At 40.7% G+C, this 19,352-nt stretch overlaps 1 protein-coding gene across 1 annotated transcript in view; it reads left to right on the top strand.

Annotated features, from left to right (window-relative positions):
* Positions 1-19,077, top strand: part of LOC115897460 (fermitin family homolog 2-like) — a 74,957-nt gene extending 55,880 nt beyond the window's left edge. The window contains exons 4-8 of the mRNA XM_030930066.1: positions 2,023-2,157; positions 14,775-14,807; positions 15,137-15,362; positions 15,468-15,570; positions 18,931-19,077. Coding sequence (XP_030785926.1) covers positions 2,023-2,157; positions 14,775-14,807; positions 15,137-15,362; positions 15,468-15,570; positions 18,931-19,077 — 644 coding nt within the window. The remainder of the gene's footprint in view (positions 1-2,022; positions 2,158-14,774; positions 14,808-15,136; positions 15,363-15,467; positions 15,571-18,930) is intronic.
* The last annotated feature ends 275 nt before the right edge of the window (positions 19,078-19,352 follow it).

The following is a 19,352-nucleotide window of genomic DNA, read 5'->3' as shown; positions in this document are numbered from 1 at the left end:
TACCACTATCTCACTGTGGTTTTAATTTGTATTTCCCTGATGGTTGATAATGTCAAGTATCTTTTCATATGCTGCTTGGTCATATTTCTTTGAGGAAGTAATTGTCCAGATCCTTAGTTGATTTGTCTTCTTGAGTTGTTTGGGCTCTCTATATATTCAGAATACAAGTCTTTTGTCAGATACGTGTGCTGCAAATATGTTGTCCCATTATATGCTTGTCTTTTTGTTTTCTCAGCAGTGTCTTTTAAAGTAGGTAGGTTGGGTTTTTTTGTTTTTAAATAAAGGGCAATTTTTTTGTGGTTCCTTTTTTTTGTGTGTCCTATCTAAGAAATCTTTGTCGTCTTATGCTTCTAGTTTCATTATTTTGGCTGTTGTGTTTAGATAGGTGGTCATTTAGAATTAATTTTCACATATTGTTATAAGGGTTAATGGTCTTTAAAAATATATATATGAATCATTGTTCAGCACTTTGTTGAAAAGGTTTTTCCTTCGCCTTGGATTGGTGTCTTTGTCAAAAAATTCTGGTCACCCATATGTAGGCCTGTTTTGGGGGCCCACTTCTGTTTCATTCATCTGTACGTCTTTTCATAAAGCCAGTAAGTGCAGTGTCTTGATTGACACAGCTTTATGATGTCTTAAAATCAGTTAGTGCAAGTCATCCAATTTTGTTCTTTTTAAGAATGTGACTATTCTAGGATTATTCTCATTTTCATATAAATTTTACAATCTGTCAATTTCTACAGAAAAGCAAATTGGAATTTTGACTGGCATCTCATTAAATCTGTAGCTTAATTTGAGGAGAACTGACTTCTTTTTTTTTTTTTTTTTTTTTTTTTTGGAGACGGAGTCTCGCTCTGTCGCCCAGGCTGGAGTGCAGTGGCCGGATCTCAGCTCACTGCAAGCTCCGCTTCCCGGGCTCATGCCATTCTCCTGCCTCAGCCTCCCGAGTAGCTGGGACTACAGGCGCCCACCACCTCGCCCGGCTAGTTTTTTGTAGTTTTTAGTAGAGACGGGGTTTCACCGTGTTAGCCAAGATGGTCTTGATCTCCTGACCTTGTGATCTGCCCGTCTCGGCCTCCCAAAGTGCTGGGATTACAGGCTTGAGCCACCGCACCCGGCCGAGAACTGACTTCTTAACAAAATTGAGTCTTGCAATTTGTGAACATGGTGTGCAGTATATAATATTATGTGTGTGTGTGTTGTGTTGGGTCATTTTTAATTTCTTTTGTTATTTTCATTTAACCATTTTGCTTGTTATCAGACTCCTCAAATGAAAATAGATCAGAAACTTGCAGCCATTTGATACAGGGCAGAATATTTGAATCAATTAAAATTTGGGATTTGGGGCCGGGCACGTTGGCTGATGCCTATAATCCCAGCACTTGAGAGGCTGAGGCAGGCGGATCACCTGAGGTCAGGAGTTCGAGACCAGCCCAATTAACATGGAGATTCCCCATCTCTACTAAAAATACAAAATTAGCCAGGCATGGTGGCACATTCCTGTAATCCCAGCTACTCGGGAGGCTGAGGCAGGAGAATCGCTTGAACCCAGGAGGCGGAGGTTGCCGTGAGCCGAGATCACTCCATTGCACTCCAGCCTGTGCAATAAGAGTGAAACTCATCTCAAAAAAAAAATTAGGATTTGGTAATGATTTAAAAGTATCATGACATTTACTTCATTTATCATGTGTACGTTACAAGTGAAGGACATATAAATCTCAATTTTTCTTCCAGTTTTAGATAAAAAATAAGTATATAAATAAGGGCTTCTAATATTTTCTTTCTGTACCCTAGTAGATTGTTATCTCCACTTTGAGGTCATTACATTTATTATATAGTTAGAAATTAAGAATGTTTGGGTAGTTTACGTGTCATAATCAGTGTTTTGCATGACATCAGTGTCTGACACAACTCAGACATACAGAAGGAAGTTACAAATTCTTATCTTGAAACAGATTTGCTAAGTGTAAAGTGTTTAAATTTTCCTTTGTTCTAGTAAAACAATCTATTTTTTTTTAACAGATATCAGACACCCGGAAGAACTTTCTCTCTTAAAGAAACCCAGAGATCCAACAAAGAAAAAAAAGAAGAAGCTAGATGACCAGTCTGAAGATGAGGCACTTGAATTAGAGGGGCCTCTTATCACTCCTGGGTCAGGTAAGACTTTTACCAAGCAATGGGCTCAAAGTAAGAACTGTGGACTGTGTTCCTTTGTCTTTCTGGTGGTAGGTAAATGGATCATGTAGGTCAGGAAGAGTGGTCAAATTAAAAAAACAAAAACTTCAATTAGCCAGGCATGGTGGCACGTGCCTGTAGTCCCAGCTACTTGGGAGGCTGAGGCAGAAGAACCGCTTGAACCTGGGAGTCAGAGTTGCAGTGAGTCAAGATCATGCCACTGCACTCCAGCCTGGGCAACAGAGCGAGACTCCGTCTCAAAAAAAACAAAAACTCTCCTTCAGCATTTTTCTCTGTCCTGAAATCGCTATCCAGTGTCAGTTTCTCTCGTGCAAATCGTCATGTCTGGTGTTAATAGTTGAATCAATAAAGAGCAAGCCCACTTCTCTTGTTCAGAGAGTCAGAAAGGAATAGTATCAGAATTGGACTCAGGCAGAAATTGGAAACGTTTTAGTATTTAGATCATGAAAACCACCACTATTTAATTAATGCATTATTCCTTAAATCCTTACTGAAAGTCGGGCGTGGTGGTTCACGCCTGTAATCCCAGCACTTTGGGAAGCCGAGGCAGACGGAGCACGAGATCAGAGAGCGAGACCATCCTGGCTAACACAGTGAAACCCGTCTCTGCTAAAAATACCAAAAAAAATTAGCCGGATGTGGTAGCATGCACCTGTAGTCCCATCTACTCGCGAGGCTGATGCAGGAGAATCACCTAAACCCGAGAGGTGCGGGATGCAGTGAGCTGAGATCATGCCACCGCACTCCAGCCTGAGCAGGAAGAGCAAAACTCCCATCTCAGAAAAAAAAAAAAAAAAACAGCAGGCCGGGCCCTGTGGCTCATACCTGTAATCCCAGCACTTTGGGAGGCCAGGGCAGGCAGATCACCTGAAGTCAGGTATTTGAGACCAGCCTGGCCAATGTGGTGAAGCCCCATCTCGACTAAAAATACAGAAATTAGCCAGGCGTGGTGGTGGACACCTGTAATCTCAGCTACTTAGGAGGCTGAGGCAGGAGAATTGCTTGAACCCAGGAGGCAGAGGTTAAAGTGAGCCAACCTGGGTGGCAACTCCATCTCGCAAAAAGATGAAGAAAAACCACACACACACAACAACAACCTCTCTGCTTTGCATATTCTGGTTTCCTGGCCTTTCTACCTTTTTTCCTTAAAGGTTTTGCTCCTTTGAGGAGCTTTCTTAGATTCCCTTTCATCACTTTTCCAATCTGAATTAGGAATCCTTCTGTCATAAGTCAGCAGACTTTTCTGGGTTTGGTATTGTTATACTGTGTTCTTCCCTGCTAATGTGAGCTCACTGCATGAAGGGGCTGTCTCACCTTTTTGTCACCAGAATCTAACTCAGCATATGGCATTCAGCAGGCATGCAGGTAATATCTGTTGGGAAACTAGGTGGCTAATTAATTAGGTTATATTTTTCTTTAATTGTGGGCATATACCTGGACTGAACATTGCAGTTTCCTGTGTTTCCATCAGCCACAATTGATAAATCCATTACTTAGGATGGGTCCCTTTAGCAAATATCTAAATTAATCTTACTAATTTAGTTCATTCTGGTTTTTTAAATTCTGAGATGATGATGATGATACTAGTAATGAAAGCAACACTTACAGAGCACTTACTATGCAGTGCCCACTTTACCCATGGAAACCTATCTAATTTTCACTACAGCTCTTTGCAGTAGATTCTATAATGTATAAATGTTAAATGACTTTTATAGAAGATAATGTTTTTGAAATTCAGAAAACAGTTCCAAACAAAGTTTGTGAATTCAGCTTTTAAGTTCCAGTGGTCAGGTTTTTGATGGGAAAAGGCAGTCCAAGCAGAAAGAATGATCCTAACAAAGAACATCCTTGCAGAAACACAAGATGTGAATAAATGAGTTGAGCCAGTTTATGGGGGAGAGACCTCCGAGCTCCTTCAGGATAACATTGGAACATATTTAACAGCAGGCGATGGAATTCAGGCTAGGGCATTGTAGAACCATTGGTTTCTGAATATTTTACAAAATTATCAAATCATTATTGTAGAAAGAGTATCAAATTTACTTCCAGTCAGTAATTTGTACAGGAGGGAATGTGGGGAAGGATTGCTGATACTGGTGGAAGCCTGTGGGTTGAGGAAGAGGTAAAAGAGAATAAAAGGGGCCGGTCACGGTGGCTCATGCCTGTAATCCCAGCACTTTTGGAAGGCTGAGGTGGGTGGATCACCTGAGTTCAGGAGTTCAAGACCAGCCTGGCCAACATGGTGAAACCCCATCTCTACTAAATATACAAAATTAGCCAGGCATGGTGGCGGATACCTATAATCACAGCTACTCTGGAGGCTGAGGCAGGAGAATCACTTGATCCCGGGAGGCAGAGGTTGCAGTGAGCCGAGATTGCGCCACTGCACTCCAGCCTGGGCTACAGAGCAAGAATCTGTATCAAAAAAAAAAGAGAGAGAATAAAAGATTATGTCCATGTGATATTGTGACATAGTAAGAAATATATATAGTCATGTGCTGCATAGTGATGTTTTGGTCAATAACGGATCACATGTACGATGGTAGTCCCATAAGATTATAATACTGTCTTTTTTTTTTTTAGACGGAGTCTCGCTCTGTTGCCCAGGCCGGAGTGCAGTGGCGGTGATCTTGGCTCACTGCAACCTCCGCCTCCCGGGTTCAAGCGATTCTCCTGCCTCAGCCTCCTGAGTAGGTAGGATTACAGGCGTGCACCACCACACCCGACTAATTTTTTGTGTTTTTAGTAGAGATGGGGTTTCACCATGTTGGTCAGGCTGGTCTCGAACTCCTGACCTCGTGATCAATCCACCCACCTCAGCCTCCCAAAGTGCTGGGATTACAGGTGTGAGCCACTGCGCCCGGTGTTTTTTGTTTTTTTGTTTTTTGTTTTTGAGACACAGTCTTACTCTGTCACCCAGGCTGGAGTGCAGTGGAACTATCTTGGCTCTCTGTAGCGGAAATATAGGCAATTCTTCTGCCTCTGCCTCCTAAGTAGCTGAGACTATAGGTGCACACCACCACACTTGGCTAACTTTTGTATTTTTAGTAGAAGTGGAGTTTCACCATGTTGGCCAGACTGGTCTCGAACTCCTGGCCTCAAGTGATCTACCTGCCTTGGCCTCCCAAAGTGTCGGGATTACAGGCGTGAGCCACCGCACCTGGCCCTGTATTTTCACTGTAACTCTTCTATGTTTAGAGATGTTTAGATACACAGATACAGATACTTACCATTGTGTTACAGTTGCCTGCAGCATTCAGTATAGTAACATGCTGTACAGGTTTGTAGCCTGTGAGCAATAATAGACTGTACCATCCATATAGCCTGGGTGTGTAGTAGGCTATACCATCTGGGCCTGTATGAGTACACTCTATGATGTTCATACAACAGTGAAATCCCTTAACGACGCATTTCGCAGAACTTATCCCTGTTGTTAGTAGACTCATGACTGTACTAACCTTTGTCACTGCATCATTGGGCTGTTCCTGTGCTGCCCAATTTTTGGCTAGCTTGTGCCCAAGAAGAACATCCTTACCAATTCTTACCCTCCCCAATCTTGGGCTCCCTTGTTCTTTTTCACCCAGTTCCCTTTTCACCCAGACTGCATCTGCTTTTATTTCTGCTCTGTGTACCATTCCTCAGTTCTTTCCTTTCAGATGCCTGACCTTTGGACAGCTTTGAATGTCCTAAGGGACATTTGTGGCCTCTTTATTTGTAAGAGATCCTTTTCAGAAAAAAAAAAAAAACAATATTTTTTTAAAACATTGCTATTACTGACAACCACATTTATTGAGCAACTTCTTGTCCAAAACACTACATGTAATATATTTAATCCACACAGTTAAATATATTTATTAATTGAGTAATTCTGAAAAATTGGTAGCCTGAGAAGAGAAACCCAGAGTGGCTAAATCACTTGTCTGGGAGCTGATCCCTGGTAACTGGTAGAGTTGAGCTGTAAGCCCAGGCTCATCCCGCTTCCAAGCTAGAGCTTACACCATTGCACTATGCACACACCCGTCTCCTTCCCCCTTCTATCCCTCACGGGTACATACAGACCCATATTTTTTTTTTTTTTTTTGGGGGGACGGAGTCTGGCTCTGTCGCCCAGGCTGGAGTGCAGTGGCCGGATCTCAGCTCACTGCAAGCTCCGCCTCCAGGTTTACGCCATTCTCCTGCCTCAGCCTCCTGAGTAGCTGAGACTACAGGCGCCCGCCACCGCGCCCGGCTAATTTTTTGTATTTTTAGTAGAGATGGGGTTTCACCGTGGTCTCGATCTACTGACCTTGTGATCCGCCCACCTCGGCCTCCCAAAGTGCTGGGATTACAGGCGTGAGCCACCGCGCCCGGCTTCAGACCCATAATTTTAGCAAATATGTCAGTGGCCACGAATGCCACAGTCTAGCTTTTATTTAATTTTTGTAGCCTTGTTTACCTTAAAGAAAAAAAAAAGTTAAAATTTAAATTATCTAACAAATCCTTATACTGTACTCTACATGAGTAGTGGCAATCTGAATCATCCCATATCAATAGAAGCAATAATGCTGAATGTTTCTATAAGTCTTAGAGAGTTAGAATTTGGAAAGCTGAGGAGGTTTTGTTGCCCAGAAACCATGGGTGAACACCAGTATGCATAGAAATTCTTGAGAGTATGCTGGTCCAGGAAGCAGGAAATCTTAAAATTTTTACATCATACAGAAGTGGCTAGAAGCAAACTCTGTGACTATGAAAAATAAAATTATCAGCTTAGATCTTACAAAACAAAACGACAAGAAGCTACTGGTAGAATTGGAAGCACTGGATAATTTTCTAATAGTTCCAGAACTTAACTAATTTTTGCTTCTGTTCCCTTCAGCTTGGTGATAATGACAAAATGTAGGAAAGCTGATTAGTATATAACCTAAGCTAATGAATAATCATGATTGAGTTAGCATCAGTCTTTTCAATGAATTCTTAAGCTGGGCTGCCTTGATTAAGACATAGTAATTTAGATTGAGCAACCCACTAATACTTTTTCTTTTAGAAGTCACAGCTGAATACTAATCCGTATTTTAAAAATACTTTTGTTTGGTAGGAAAGTGGGTTGCAAACCAAAATCACAAATAAGCCTTATGGTTTGTTGTTTTTCCTCTTGGCTGTCTCTGATTTTTAATGGTTGGAGAGTAGTGTATACTGTTGATATAAACAGAATAAATATATGAATTTATATTCTAGGAGAAAATTTAGCCACATAGAAATAAACATATATAATGTCAGGTTTTTCCTCCTCCATGGTCAACAATTTCAAAATAGTAAATAAGTTATAGGGGCTGGATGCGGTGGCCATGCCTATAATCCCAGCACTTTGGGAGGCCGAGGCGGGCAGATCACCTGAAGTCATTAGTTCGAGACGGGCGTGACCAACATGGAGAAACCCCGTCTCTACTAAAAATACAAAAAATTAGCTGGACATGGTGGCGCATGCCTGTAATCCCAGTTACTCGGGAGGCTCTCTTGAACCCAGAAGGTGGAGGTTGCAGTGAGCCAGATGGTGCCATGTCACTCCAGCCTGGGCAGCAAGAGCAAAACTCCATCTCAAAAAAAAAAAAAAAAAAAAAAAAAAAAAAAGTAAATAAGTTGTAAGTATTATTGAATACATAATCTTTCACTTGATCGCCACAAAATACCAGCAGTTTTGGTGATGTCTTCATTTTACTTACGAGGAAATAATTCTACAAGGGTTAAGTAATTTTCCCAGGGTCACAAAGCTAATAAGGAATGCAGCTAGAATTCACATCCAGACTCCAATGCTCATGCCTCTAACCATTAAGTAACACCATCTCTCCAATTCTTTTTTTTTTTTTTTTTTTTTAAGAGACCCTGTGTTGCCCAGGCTGGTCATCACCTCCTGGCCTCGAGTGATCCTTTCACCTCAGCTTCCCAAAGTGCTAGATTATGGGCGTGAGCTACTGTGCCTGGCCATAATGTTTATTTTATGAATTATAATAGGAATGTTTGCTAAATTTTTTCTTTCTTTCTTTCTTTTTAAGGGACAGAGCCTTGCTATGTTGCCCAGGCTGGTCTCAGACTTCTGGGCTCAAGTGATCCTCCTCCGCCTGCCAAGTAGCTGGAACTACAGGTGCACGCCAGCATGGCCAGCTAATTTTTGTATTTTTTGTAGAGATGGGGTTTTGCCATGTTTCCCAGGCTGGTCTCAAGCAATCCTCCTGCCTCGGTTTCTCAAAAGTGCTGGGATAGCTACTCAGGAGGATGAGACAGGAGAATCACTTGAACCCGGGAGGCAGAGCTTGCCGTGAGTCAAGATCGCACCATTGCACTCCAGCCTGGGCGACAGAGCGAGACTCCATCTCAAAAAAAAAAAAAAAAAAAAAAAATTCTGGGATTACAGGTGTGAGCCACTGCACCTAGCCTCAAAACATTTTTTTAAAAACTATTCTTTTAAGTACAAAAGTATCACATGCTTATAGTAAATATTCAAATATTACATAATTACATATTTTTTTTCCTAACAAAAGTGGGACTGTGTTATATACACATTGTGTTTTCTCACTCGGTGATACGTGCTGATGGACCTCATTTTTTTTTTTTTTTTTTTTGAGACGGAGTCTTGCTCTGTTGCCCAGGCTGCAGTGCAGTGGTGCAATCTTGGCTCACTGCAAACTCCACTTCCTGGGTTCATGCCATTCTCCTGCCTCAGCCTCCCGAGTGGCTGGGACTACAGGCGCCTGCCACCACACCCTGCTAATTTTTGTGATTTTAGTAGAGACGGGGTTTTACTTTGTTAGCCAAGATGGTCTTGATCTCCTGATCTTGTGATCCGCCCGCCTCGGCCTCCCAAAGTGCTGGGATTACAGGCGTGAGCCACCGTGCCTGGCTGGACCTCATATTTTTTAATTACAAAGTTTGTACATTAATACAGTCTCTTTATCATAAACTCAAGTAATATAAAAAATTTATTAAACTTAAGGTGAGTTCCTTTTAAACTTATTCCCTGGCTACTCCTTCTCAAGAGGGAGCCATTTCTTGATTACTACATATAACGAGATTGTAAGTTTGGAGTCCAACTCAACAATACCCTTTCTGTGTGTTTATACACACATGCGGGTGTAAGATTTGCATATCTAGTCTTATTTTAATAACGTAAATGAGATCCTAATATGTATTTAATGCTCTGCAATTTGATTTTTGGTGCTCAATGTTTTGGTGATTTGTGTCAAAGCAGAGAAGACTCCCTAGTTCTTATAAATGACTTCAGAGTTTTACCTATATAAAAACTATCTATCTGTTTTTCTACCTAGGTGGTATCTAATTTTTCTATCACATGTATCCCAGAGCTGGGCGTTGTGATGTGCACCTGTAGTCCTAGCTACTTGGGAGGCTGAGACAGGAGGATCTCCTGAGCCCAGGAGTTCAACCTGGGTGCTCACACCACTGCATTTCAGCCTGGGCAACAGAGTGAGACCCTGTCTCTAAAAAAAAAAAAATACATGTATGTGTGGATACATATATATCTATATACTATATCACACACATACTCTGTCTCTCTCTGTCTCTCCAGAAAGTTTCTGTGGTTTGTACTTCCATCAGCAGTATATGAAAATGCCTCGTTTCCTACATTCTGCTCAATATGGAAATGTTGTAAATGTGTATTTTTGCCAGTTTGACAATAAGTAGTATCTCAGTTATTTTGCGTTTCCCTGATAAATACTAGGATAGTTTAGTAATTTATATGTTTATTAGCCATTTCTATTCTATTTTCAAATGATAGATTTTTTGTTTTATTTATATTTTTGTTTTTACCGATATTAAAATTTTAATGTGTTACTTCCCTTTTATATACTGGCATTTTGTTTGTGGCCTTTTTTTAAAAAAAAAAAATTGTTTTACATTTTTATGTGGTCTTATATCTGTTAGCCATTTACTTTATAGTTCTAGGTTTACTCTTGCTTGGGAAAATTTTCTCAAAATATAAAAATAATACCGTAAAGGCGGGCACGGTGGCTCAAGCCTGTAATCCCAGCACTTTGGGAGGCCAAGACAGGCGGATCACGAGGTCAGGAGATCGAGATCATCCTGGTTAACCCGGTGAAACCCCGTCTCTACTAAAAAAAAAAAAAAAAAAAAAAAAAACTAGCCGGGCGAAGTGGCGGGCGCCTGTAGTCTCAGCTACTCAGGATGCTGAGGCAGGAGAATGGAGTGAACCTGGGAGGCAGAGCTTGCAGTGAGCCGTGATCCGGCCACTGCACTCCAGCCCAGGTGGCAGAGCGAGACTCCGTCTCAAAAAAATAAATAAATAAATAAAAATAAAAAATAATAATACCATAAAAATCCTTTTAATAAAATATGGTATAAGATAGATATTTTGGTGAAAATTTTGTAAAATTTATTGCTTTAGTACTCTTTTTAAAAATATGTAATTTATAATCAGTTAGGTAAATTTTACTGTGTTAAAATATAGCAATATTTAGGAGTTTGATTATATCGGGTTTTAAATATCTACAGTAGGTGGACTCAGATTGTAATGCTTTTTGAACTCTTTATTTCTCCTCCTTATAGTTTTTATCTTTCCATGTTGTTTAGTAAGCTCATATTTTGTTGCTAAATCTGTTACTTTATCTGAGTCTTTTCTAGTTTTCTGCCTCAGATGTATTTTAAACCAGGCATTCAGGAAAACAACTTAGTTGGGATTGTCTCTGAACTGCGACTGAGGAATTTAAAATACCCATACCCTATGACCCAGCAGTGCTGCTAGAATTGGGAAATAACTACACAAATGTTTATTGAAGCATTGGTTTGCAATAATGACATTAGTAACAGAATTTTTGTTTTTTTTTTTTTTTTTTTTTGAGACAAAGTCTTGCCCTGTAACCCAAGCTGGAGTGCAGTGGCGTGATCTCAGCTCACTGCAACCTCCGTCTCCTGGGTTCAAGCTATTCTCCTGCCTCAGCCTCCCAAGTAGCTGCGACTATAGGTATGCACCACCACACCCAGGTTATTATTTTTTTTTTTTTTTTGAGACAGAGTCTCGCTGTGTCGCCCAGGCTGGAGTGCAGTGGCTGGATCTCAGCTCACTGCAAACTCCACCTCCCGGGTTTATGCCATTCTCCTGCCTCAGCCTCCCGAGTATCTGGGACTATAGGCGCCCGCCACCTCGCCCGGCTACTTTTTGTATTTTTTAGTAGAGACGGGGTTTCACCATGTTAGCCAGGATGGTCTCGATCTCCTGACCTCGTGATCCGCCCATCTCGGCCTCCCAAAGTGCTGGGTTTACAGGCTTGAGCCACCGTGCCCGGCTATTTTTTATATTTTTAGTAGAGACAGTTTCACCATGTTGGCCAGGCTGGTCTTGAATTCCTGACCTCAGGTGATCCACCCGCCTCAACCTTCCAAAGTGCTGGGATTACAGGCATGAGCCACCTTAATAGTAACAGAATTTTAAAAAATATGTGCACACCAAATTGGGAATGGCTTACATACGTTACAGTACATGGAGGCAGTGTGTAACGCTACGGGCAGACTGGCTGGGTTTGTTTGTTTTGAGACGGAGTTGCACTCTTGTCACCCAGGCTGGGGTGCAATGGTGCAATCTCTCATTGCAACCTCCGCCTCCCGGGTTCAAGCGATTCTCCTGCCTCAGCCTCCCAAGTAGCTGGTATTACAGATATGCCGCCACCATGCCTGGCTAATTTTTTTTTTTTAGTAGAGGCAGGGTTTCACCATGTTGGCCAGGCTGGTCTCGAACTCCTGACATCAGGCAATCCGCCCATCTCGGCCTCCCAAAGTGCTGGGATTACAGGCTTGAGCCACCGCGCCTGCCCAGACCGGCTGATTGATAGCTTGGCTGCAGCTTACTTGCTCTTGACCTTGAACAAGTTATTTAGCCTTGCTTTGCCTCAGTTTCCTCCTCTGAAGTGAGAATAATAGAGTTGTTGTGAACACTAAGTGAGTTATTATCACATAGTGCCTACAGAACAAATAAGAACAATGAAGTGATTAAGTATGAATTGAAGAAGATACAAACTGTAGGAAGTTGAAAGGGAGATTTGGGTGGGTGGCTGATTCTATTAAATGTGTGATTGCATTTGTTCCTTCTCGAATTGCTATAAGGAAATACCTGAGACTTGGTAACTTAGAAGAAGAGAGGTTTAATTGGCTCACAGTTCTGCAGGCTGTCCAGGAAGCATGGTGGCATCAGCTCCTGGGGAGGCCTCAGGAAACTTACAATTACAATGGAAGGCAGAGGAGGAGCCAGCACTTCACGTGGCTGGAGCAGGAGGTAGGGGTGGGAGGGGGGAGGTGCCACGTACTTTTAAACAACCAGATCTCGTGAGAAGTCACTCACTATACAGTACCAAGGGGGGATGGTGCAAAACCATTATGAGAACTCCACCCCTGTGAGCCAGTCACCTCCCACCAGGCCCCTCCTCCACCGTTGGAGATTACAATTAGACATGCGATTTGGGCAGGGAAACAGATCCAAACTGTATCAGTGATTTAGGGGGAATATGTTTTCTATGTTAGAAACTTTATAAAGCAAATTGTCCATTCTAACTTGACTCAGTTTTGGATAGGAATTATAAGCACACTAGGTGCACATTTTCAGTATTCTGACATTCTTTGTAACAGATTTATTTAATAGATCTTTGAAATAAACAAGACTTTGCCTGGAAGTTAATGTTTTTTCACACTTTATCTACATGCACACTCTCTGTAGCAGAAATACCCTTTGCCCAACTGAGTTGGAGTAATGTGTTGAACCCATTTATAAGTGTGGGGTGTCCAATTAATCCTTTCAAAAGGTGTCACACAATTTTAATTTTGAAAAATACCTGTCTGGTTTAAGGATCTAGCTTTTAAAGCCCCAAGACTAACGATCCCGGTGTTCTTTAAATGCTGATAAAAAGTTCACAGCTTTGCTTTGTGTTTTAGGATTAACAGTGTTCGGATTTTAGAGGGTTTTTTGTTGTTGTTTTTTGAGATAGAGTCTTTCTTGGTTGCCTAGGCTGGAGTACATTGGCTCAAACTTGGGTCACTGCAGCCTTTGCCTCCCGAATAGCATGCACCACCACTCCTGGCTTATTTTCCTGTTTTCACCATGTTGGCCAGGCTGGTCTCGAACTCCTGACCTCAAGTGATTCACCTGCCTCGGCCTCCCAAAGTGCTGAGATTACAGGCGTGAGCCACCACACCCGGCCTAGATTTTACAAGTGTTTTTAGTACTAACATTGGAAGAACACGTGTCAGGGACATCAAATCAAATATCCTGTGTCTAGCAAGAGATTACATATTTTCAGTAAACACTTTTTTTTTTTTTTTTTAACTTTGCCTTTGCTTCCTAGACTAGGTCATGACAGCTACAAAAATCTCTAGCATTAGCACCACTTTTTCACAGGTAGTGTTTCTATCATTGCATGGGGAGAAGAGTTAAAATAGTAAGAAAGGGCCAGGCGCAGTGGCTCACGCCTGTATTCCCAGCACTTTGGGAGGCCAAGGCAGACGGATCACAAGGTCAGGAGATCAGACCACGGTGAAACCCCATCTCTACTAAAAATACAAAAAATTAGCCGGGCGTGGTGGCGGGCGCCTGTAGTCCCAGCTACTCGGGAGGCTGAGGCAGGAGAATGGTGTGAACCCGGGAGGTGGAGCTTGCAGTAAGCCAAGATTGCGCCACTGCACTACAGCCTGGGCAACAGAGCGAGACTCCGTCTCAAAAAAAATAGTAGTAAAGGAGATGGATTCCTAAGCTTAACCCTACATTTAGGGAATGGAACAGCCATTTTCTTTACATTGTTGAACAGTGTTATACCTATTACACATTTTCTTTTGAAAAATTATGACTACATAGTCGGACAAAATATAATTTAACAGAGCTAGGACTTGGGGGAGCTGCTTGTACTTAATGTCATTCTGAACATTTTTAAATGCCTTAAATTCATCTCCTTAATTTTTGTAGTTTAAATAAGCACGTACCATCAGTTGACTAATGTAACAAATAGTTATTTATGTAGCCTCTACTATATGCCTAGCCCTAATACTAAGAAATCAGAAGATAAATAAGGCAATATCCCTTCCTTTTGGGATTTGACTATTAAATATATCTCTGTTAGACTCTTTCTAGGGCAAACTTTTATCTACTCTTTTGCGTTAATACTTTATTTGTTGTACCCTAGAACTTAAAAAAAATACTTTATTCGTAAATCTGTTGAAACCTGTTTATTCACTGAGAAGACATTACCATGAAATTATTTTTAATCTATATGAATGAATTCAGTTCTATTGTGTTACCTTAAAATTATATGGATTTCAAATGGTGGTAAAAGTTGTAGACATGTTTGTCACTATGTACTTGACTAGAGCACAATTTCATTCTTTTAAGTTGAACAAAAAAAACCTGGTTTACTTAGGTTGTAGCTTCTAAGGTTCTCTTAAATCCACTTGAAATGTGTACTTCAGTTTATGATTCACAGTTAGGGAAAATCTGTTTTTTCTTTTTCTCATTTTCTTTTCAATCTTTTGTTTCTGTCCTCTGTTGTTGCCTTTCCTTTACCTTCTGAATTCCTTTCTTTCCTTTCCTATAGGCACTGATGTTCTTTACATTGGCCCTCTGAAAGGTGAGCCTTGCCACAATTTAAAGACAAAAAATGTTGGTCTGTCTGCTTCAGCTATATCCTTATTTTCTAATTCTCTTGAACTGATTTTTTTTCCCCAGAATTTCTGCCAACTTAATTATATTCTTAAGGCTTTGTTATTACGTATTTTAATGTTATAAAAGGAGAATTAATTACACATATTCTCGTAACAGGTAAAATAATATACTAAGCTTTCCTTTCAGAATAAAACTTTTGTTTCACAATGTGCTTTTTGTCATAGTATGTGTTATTATTGAAAAATAAGATTCTGTACTGCATACTTACTACCTGTTTTTCATGTTACTTATTAGGAAGTATATATTCAAGCCCAGGACTGTATAGTAAAACAATGACCCCCACTTACGATGCTCATGATGGAAGCCCTTTGTCACCAACTTCTGCTTGGTTTGGTGACAGTGCTTTGTCAGAAGGCAATCCTGGTATACTTGCTGTCAGTCAACCAATCACGTCACCGGAAATCTTGGCAAAAATGTTCAAACCTCAAGCTCTTCTTGATAAAGCAAAAATCAACCAAGGGTAAGTTTTAAGATACAGATAAAATTGAATTTCTTTATCCAACTAGAGGTAGAAATGTTGTCTTAATTCTATGTTGTTTTCTTCCACTATTCTTAATTTGTCCAGATGGCTTGATTCCTCAAGATCTCTCATGGAACAAGATGTGAAGGAAAATGAGGCCTTACTGCTCCGATTCAAGTATTACAGCTTTTTTGATTTGAATCCAAAGGTACCGAGGGTTTAAAGGGATCTTTTTTCCCCCCATTTATTTGTTTTGTTCATATGGATGTTTGTTTTTGGAAGTTGGTGGAATAAGGAATTATTTGTATATAGGAAATCTTGAATAATTATTAAAAACCCAAACCTTTAGGCAAAAGTATTTGTATTTTAAATACGTCCATTTTAGTAGGTTGGCAGCGTAACTAAACCTTTTTTATTGTTGTTATTAAGATAATGAAACTTTTGGTTGATTTGGTTTTGTTTTTTGTTGTTTTTTTTTTTTTTTTAATCTCTAAGCTCTTAATGTGGCATGATTTGTATTTTAAAGGTACTCGTTTGGTACTATAGAATTAACAAAGTTTAGGCCGGGTGTGGTGGCTCACGCCTGTAATCTCAGCACTTTGAGAGCCCAAGGTGGGCGAATCACGAGGTCAGGAATTCAAGACCAGCCTGGCCAACATGGTGAAACCCCGTCTCTACTAAAAATACAAAAATTAGCCAGACATGGTGGCACGCGCTGGTAATACCAGCTACTCGGGAGGCTGAGGCAGGAGAATCGCTTGAACCTGGAAGGTGGAGCTTGCAGTGAGCCAAGATTGTGCCACTGCACTCCCTCCTGGGCAACAGGGCAAGACTCCATCTCAAACAAACAAACAAAAAAAGAATTGGCAAAGTTCATTTTTAAAATTTAAGACCTCTCTTCAACTATATTTAAGTAAAAGAAAAGTTTCAGAAAGATTACCTTTTCAATTACTTTTAGATTACTAATTACGTGCCAAAAGATGTTGCTTCAAAAAAAAGGTTTTTTCTTGAGACAGGGTCTCATTCTGTCCCCCAGGCTGGATGCAGTGGCATGATCATGGCTCACTGCAACCTCAAAGTCCTGGACTCAAGCCATTCTCCCACGTTAGCCTCCCAAGTAACTGGGACTGCAAGCTCACCCAGCCATACCTGGCTAACTTTATTTTCTGTATAGACAGAGTCTCACTTTTTCATCCAAGCCGGTCTCAAAACTCCTGGGCTGAAGTCATCCTCCTGCCTCAGCCTCCGAAAGTGCTGGGACTACTGGCCTGAGCCACCACGCCCAGCCAAATTTTTCTTAGGTCTACATATTTTTCCTCTGTAACAGGCAAACACTGTTATTTGTCTTTGCTATGATTGGTGTTATCTCTGCTACCATAGTACTTCACTTTTCTGGTAAGATTTAACTTTGCTATAAATATCTGGAACTTTTTTCCCCTGTAGAAAACACTTGGCACAGAGGTTTGAATCTTCTACTTCTGTTTCAGCCTGGGGGAAAAAACCTCTCTTGGCTACCCTCTCATCCTTTTCATGTTTAGACTATAGTCTAGATTTTAATGTTATGTTTATCATCTTTGTTATATGCTTAAGTAATTCTTTATACAACAGTAAAATCTCTATAATAAAATTATAGAAAATAATTTTAATTCATTTTCAGGCCACATCTTATCTACTTTTAGTAAAGCCAAAGCTACTTTGGGAATAGTTAACATTTGTGAGGGGAATGGAGATGTATTTTGTCAACATTCTAAAATACATGTTGAGCATTCCTAATTTGAAAATGTAGAGTGCTCCACAAGCTAAAACTTGTGAGGGCTGACATGATGCTGAAAGGATATGCTCATTTTGGATTTCTGTGTTAGGCACACTCAACTGGTATAATGGAATATTCCAACATCTATACAAATTCTGAATTCAAAACAGAAGGTCTCAAGCATTCTGGATAAGGAATACTCAATCTATAGTATTCTTAAGGCATTACTATTGACTTTTATTTATATAATTAAATGGATAGTTGAATAACATGTAAGTAAACATTTTCCACAGGTATATTTGCCCTGTATTTTGCATACTTAAAATAACTGCCGTTTCCACGGACTTGCCACTTTATCTGGGTATGCTTCTCTACAGTGAACAAAATGTTCCCCAAAATAATTTGCTTTCTGATTACATTTTAGTATGGCAAGTTGCAGTAACGACACTGAAAAATAATTGGTAGTTCTGCCTTACTTTAATGTCATCAAATTAGATTTCTTATGTTAAAGGCTACAATGTCTAGTGGTTATTCCCCTGAAAAATAACATACAGGATCTATTTTTAATACAGTAAAATCAATTATTCTCTGTCGGCCGGGCGCGGTGGCTCAAGCCTGTAATCCCAGCACTTTGGGAGGCCAAGACGGGCGGATCACGAGGTCAGGAGATCAAGACCATCCTGGCTAACACGGTGAAACCCCGTCTCTACTAAAAAATACAAAAAAGTAGCCGGGCGAGGTAGCGGGCGCCTATAGTCCCACCTACTCAGGAGGCTGAGTCAGGAGAATGGCGTAAACCCAGGAGGCGGAGCTTGCAGTGAGCTGAGATCTGGCCACTGTACTCCAGCCTGGGCGACAGAGCGAGACTCTGTCTCAAAAAAAAAAAAAAAAAAAAAATTATTCTCTGTCATATTTTAATGTCTTTTTTTTTTTTTTTTTTTTTTTTTTTTTTTTTTTTTTTTTTTTTTTTGAGACGGAGTCTTGCTCTGTCACCCAGGCTAGAGTGCTGTGGTGCAATCTTGGCTCACTGCTAGCTCCCCCTCCCAGGTTCACGCCATTCTCCTGCCTCAGTCTCCCAAGTAGCTGGGACTATAGGCACCCGCCACCACACCCAGTTAATTTTTTTTTTTTTTTTTTTTTTTTTTTTTTTTTTTTTTTTTTGAGACGGAGTCTTGCTCTGTCGCCCAGGCTGGAGTGCAGTGGCCGGATTTCAGCTCACTGCAAGCTCCGCCTCCCGGGTTTATGCCATTCTCCTGCCTCAGCCTCCCGAGTAGCTGGGACTACAGGCGCCCACCACCTCGCCCGGCTAGTTTTTTGTATTTTTTTTAGTAGAGACGGGGTTTCACCAAGTTAGCCAGGATGGTCTCGATCGCCGGACCTTGTGATCCGCCCGTCTCGGCCTCCCAAAGTGCTGGGATTACAGGCTTGAGCCACCGCGCCCGGCCTAATTTTTTTTTTTTGTAGTTTTAGTAGAGACGGGGTTTCACCGTGTTAGCCAGGATGGTCTTGATCTCCTGACCTCGTGATCCTCCCGCCTCGGCCTCCCAAAGTGCTGGGATTACAGGCGTGAGCCACTGTGCCTGGCCTTTAATGTCATTTTTAACAGAAAATTAGATGTGGGCATATATATGCATGACTGACCCTATAGGTATCCTTCTAATAATACTTGATTGTAAATAAAAATTCTTGCTTGTAAATTAAAATCCCAGGGGAAAAAAAAGTATTAAATTTTTCTTGTCAATTGAGTATTCAGAGTTTGAAATTTTTCAATGGTAAAGGTTATATATTACAAAATAACGATTTCTCTTGCTGCAGTATGATGCAATCAGAATCAATCAGCTTTACGAGCAGGCCAAATGGGCCATTCTCCTGGAAGAAATTGAATGCACAGAAGAAGAAATGATGATGTTTGCAGCCCTGCAGGTAGTTGAAAGGTCTAGGAAATGGGACCTATTCGGGTAAAGGGTAGGGAGGTATTTTTAAACAGTAAAGTGGAATAGTAATTCCAGTAACATTTCACAAGACAGAATTTTTGCCATGAAGAAAGTGAGCAGACACTTAGGAAAGCAAAACAAATACATTTTAGTTTTATTTTTTATCTTTTCCAAGAGTTTAGTGGTATACTTAAGTACTTTTCTCTATTTTGTAGGAAAAAATTTATCCTCTCACCCCCAAATATATATCTGCTCAAAGCTCCTCAGTTTTTCCTTGGAAAGAAAATATTTATTAAAAATCAG

This window comes from Rhinopithecus roxellana, chromosome 5 (genome assembly GCF_007565055.1).
Source record: "Rhinopithecus roxellana isolate Shanxi Qingling chromosome 5, ASM756505v1, whole genome shotgun sequence".
NCBI lineage: Eukaryota > Metazoa > Chordata > Mammalia > Primates > Cercopithecidae > Rhinopithecus > Rhinopithecus roxellana.
Note: the sequence above shows the minus strand (reverse complement) of the source record. Positions and strands in the feature narration are given on the sequence as shown.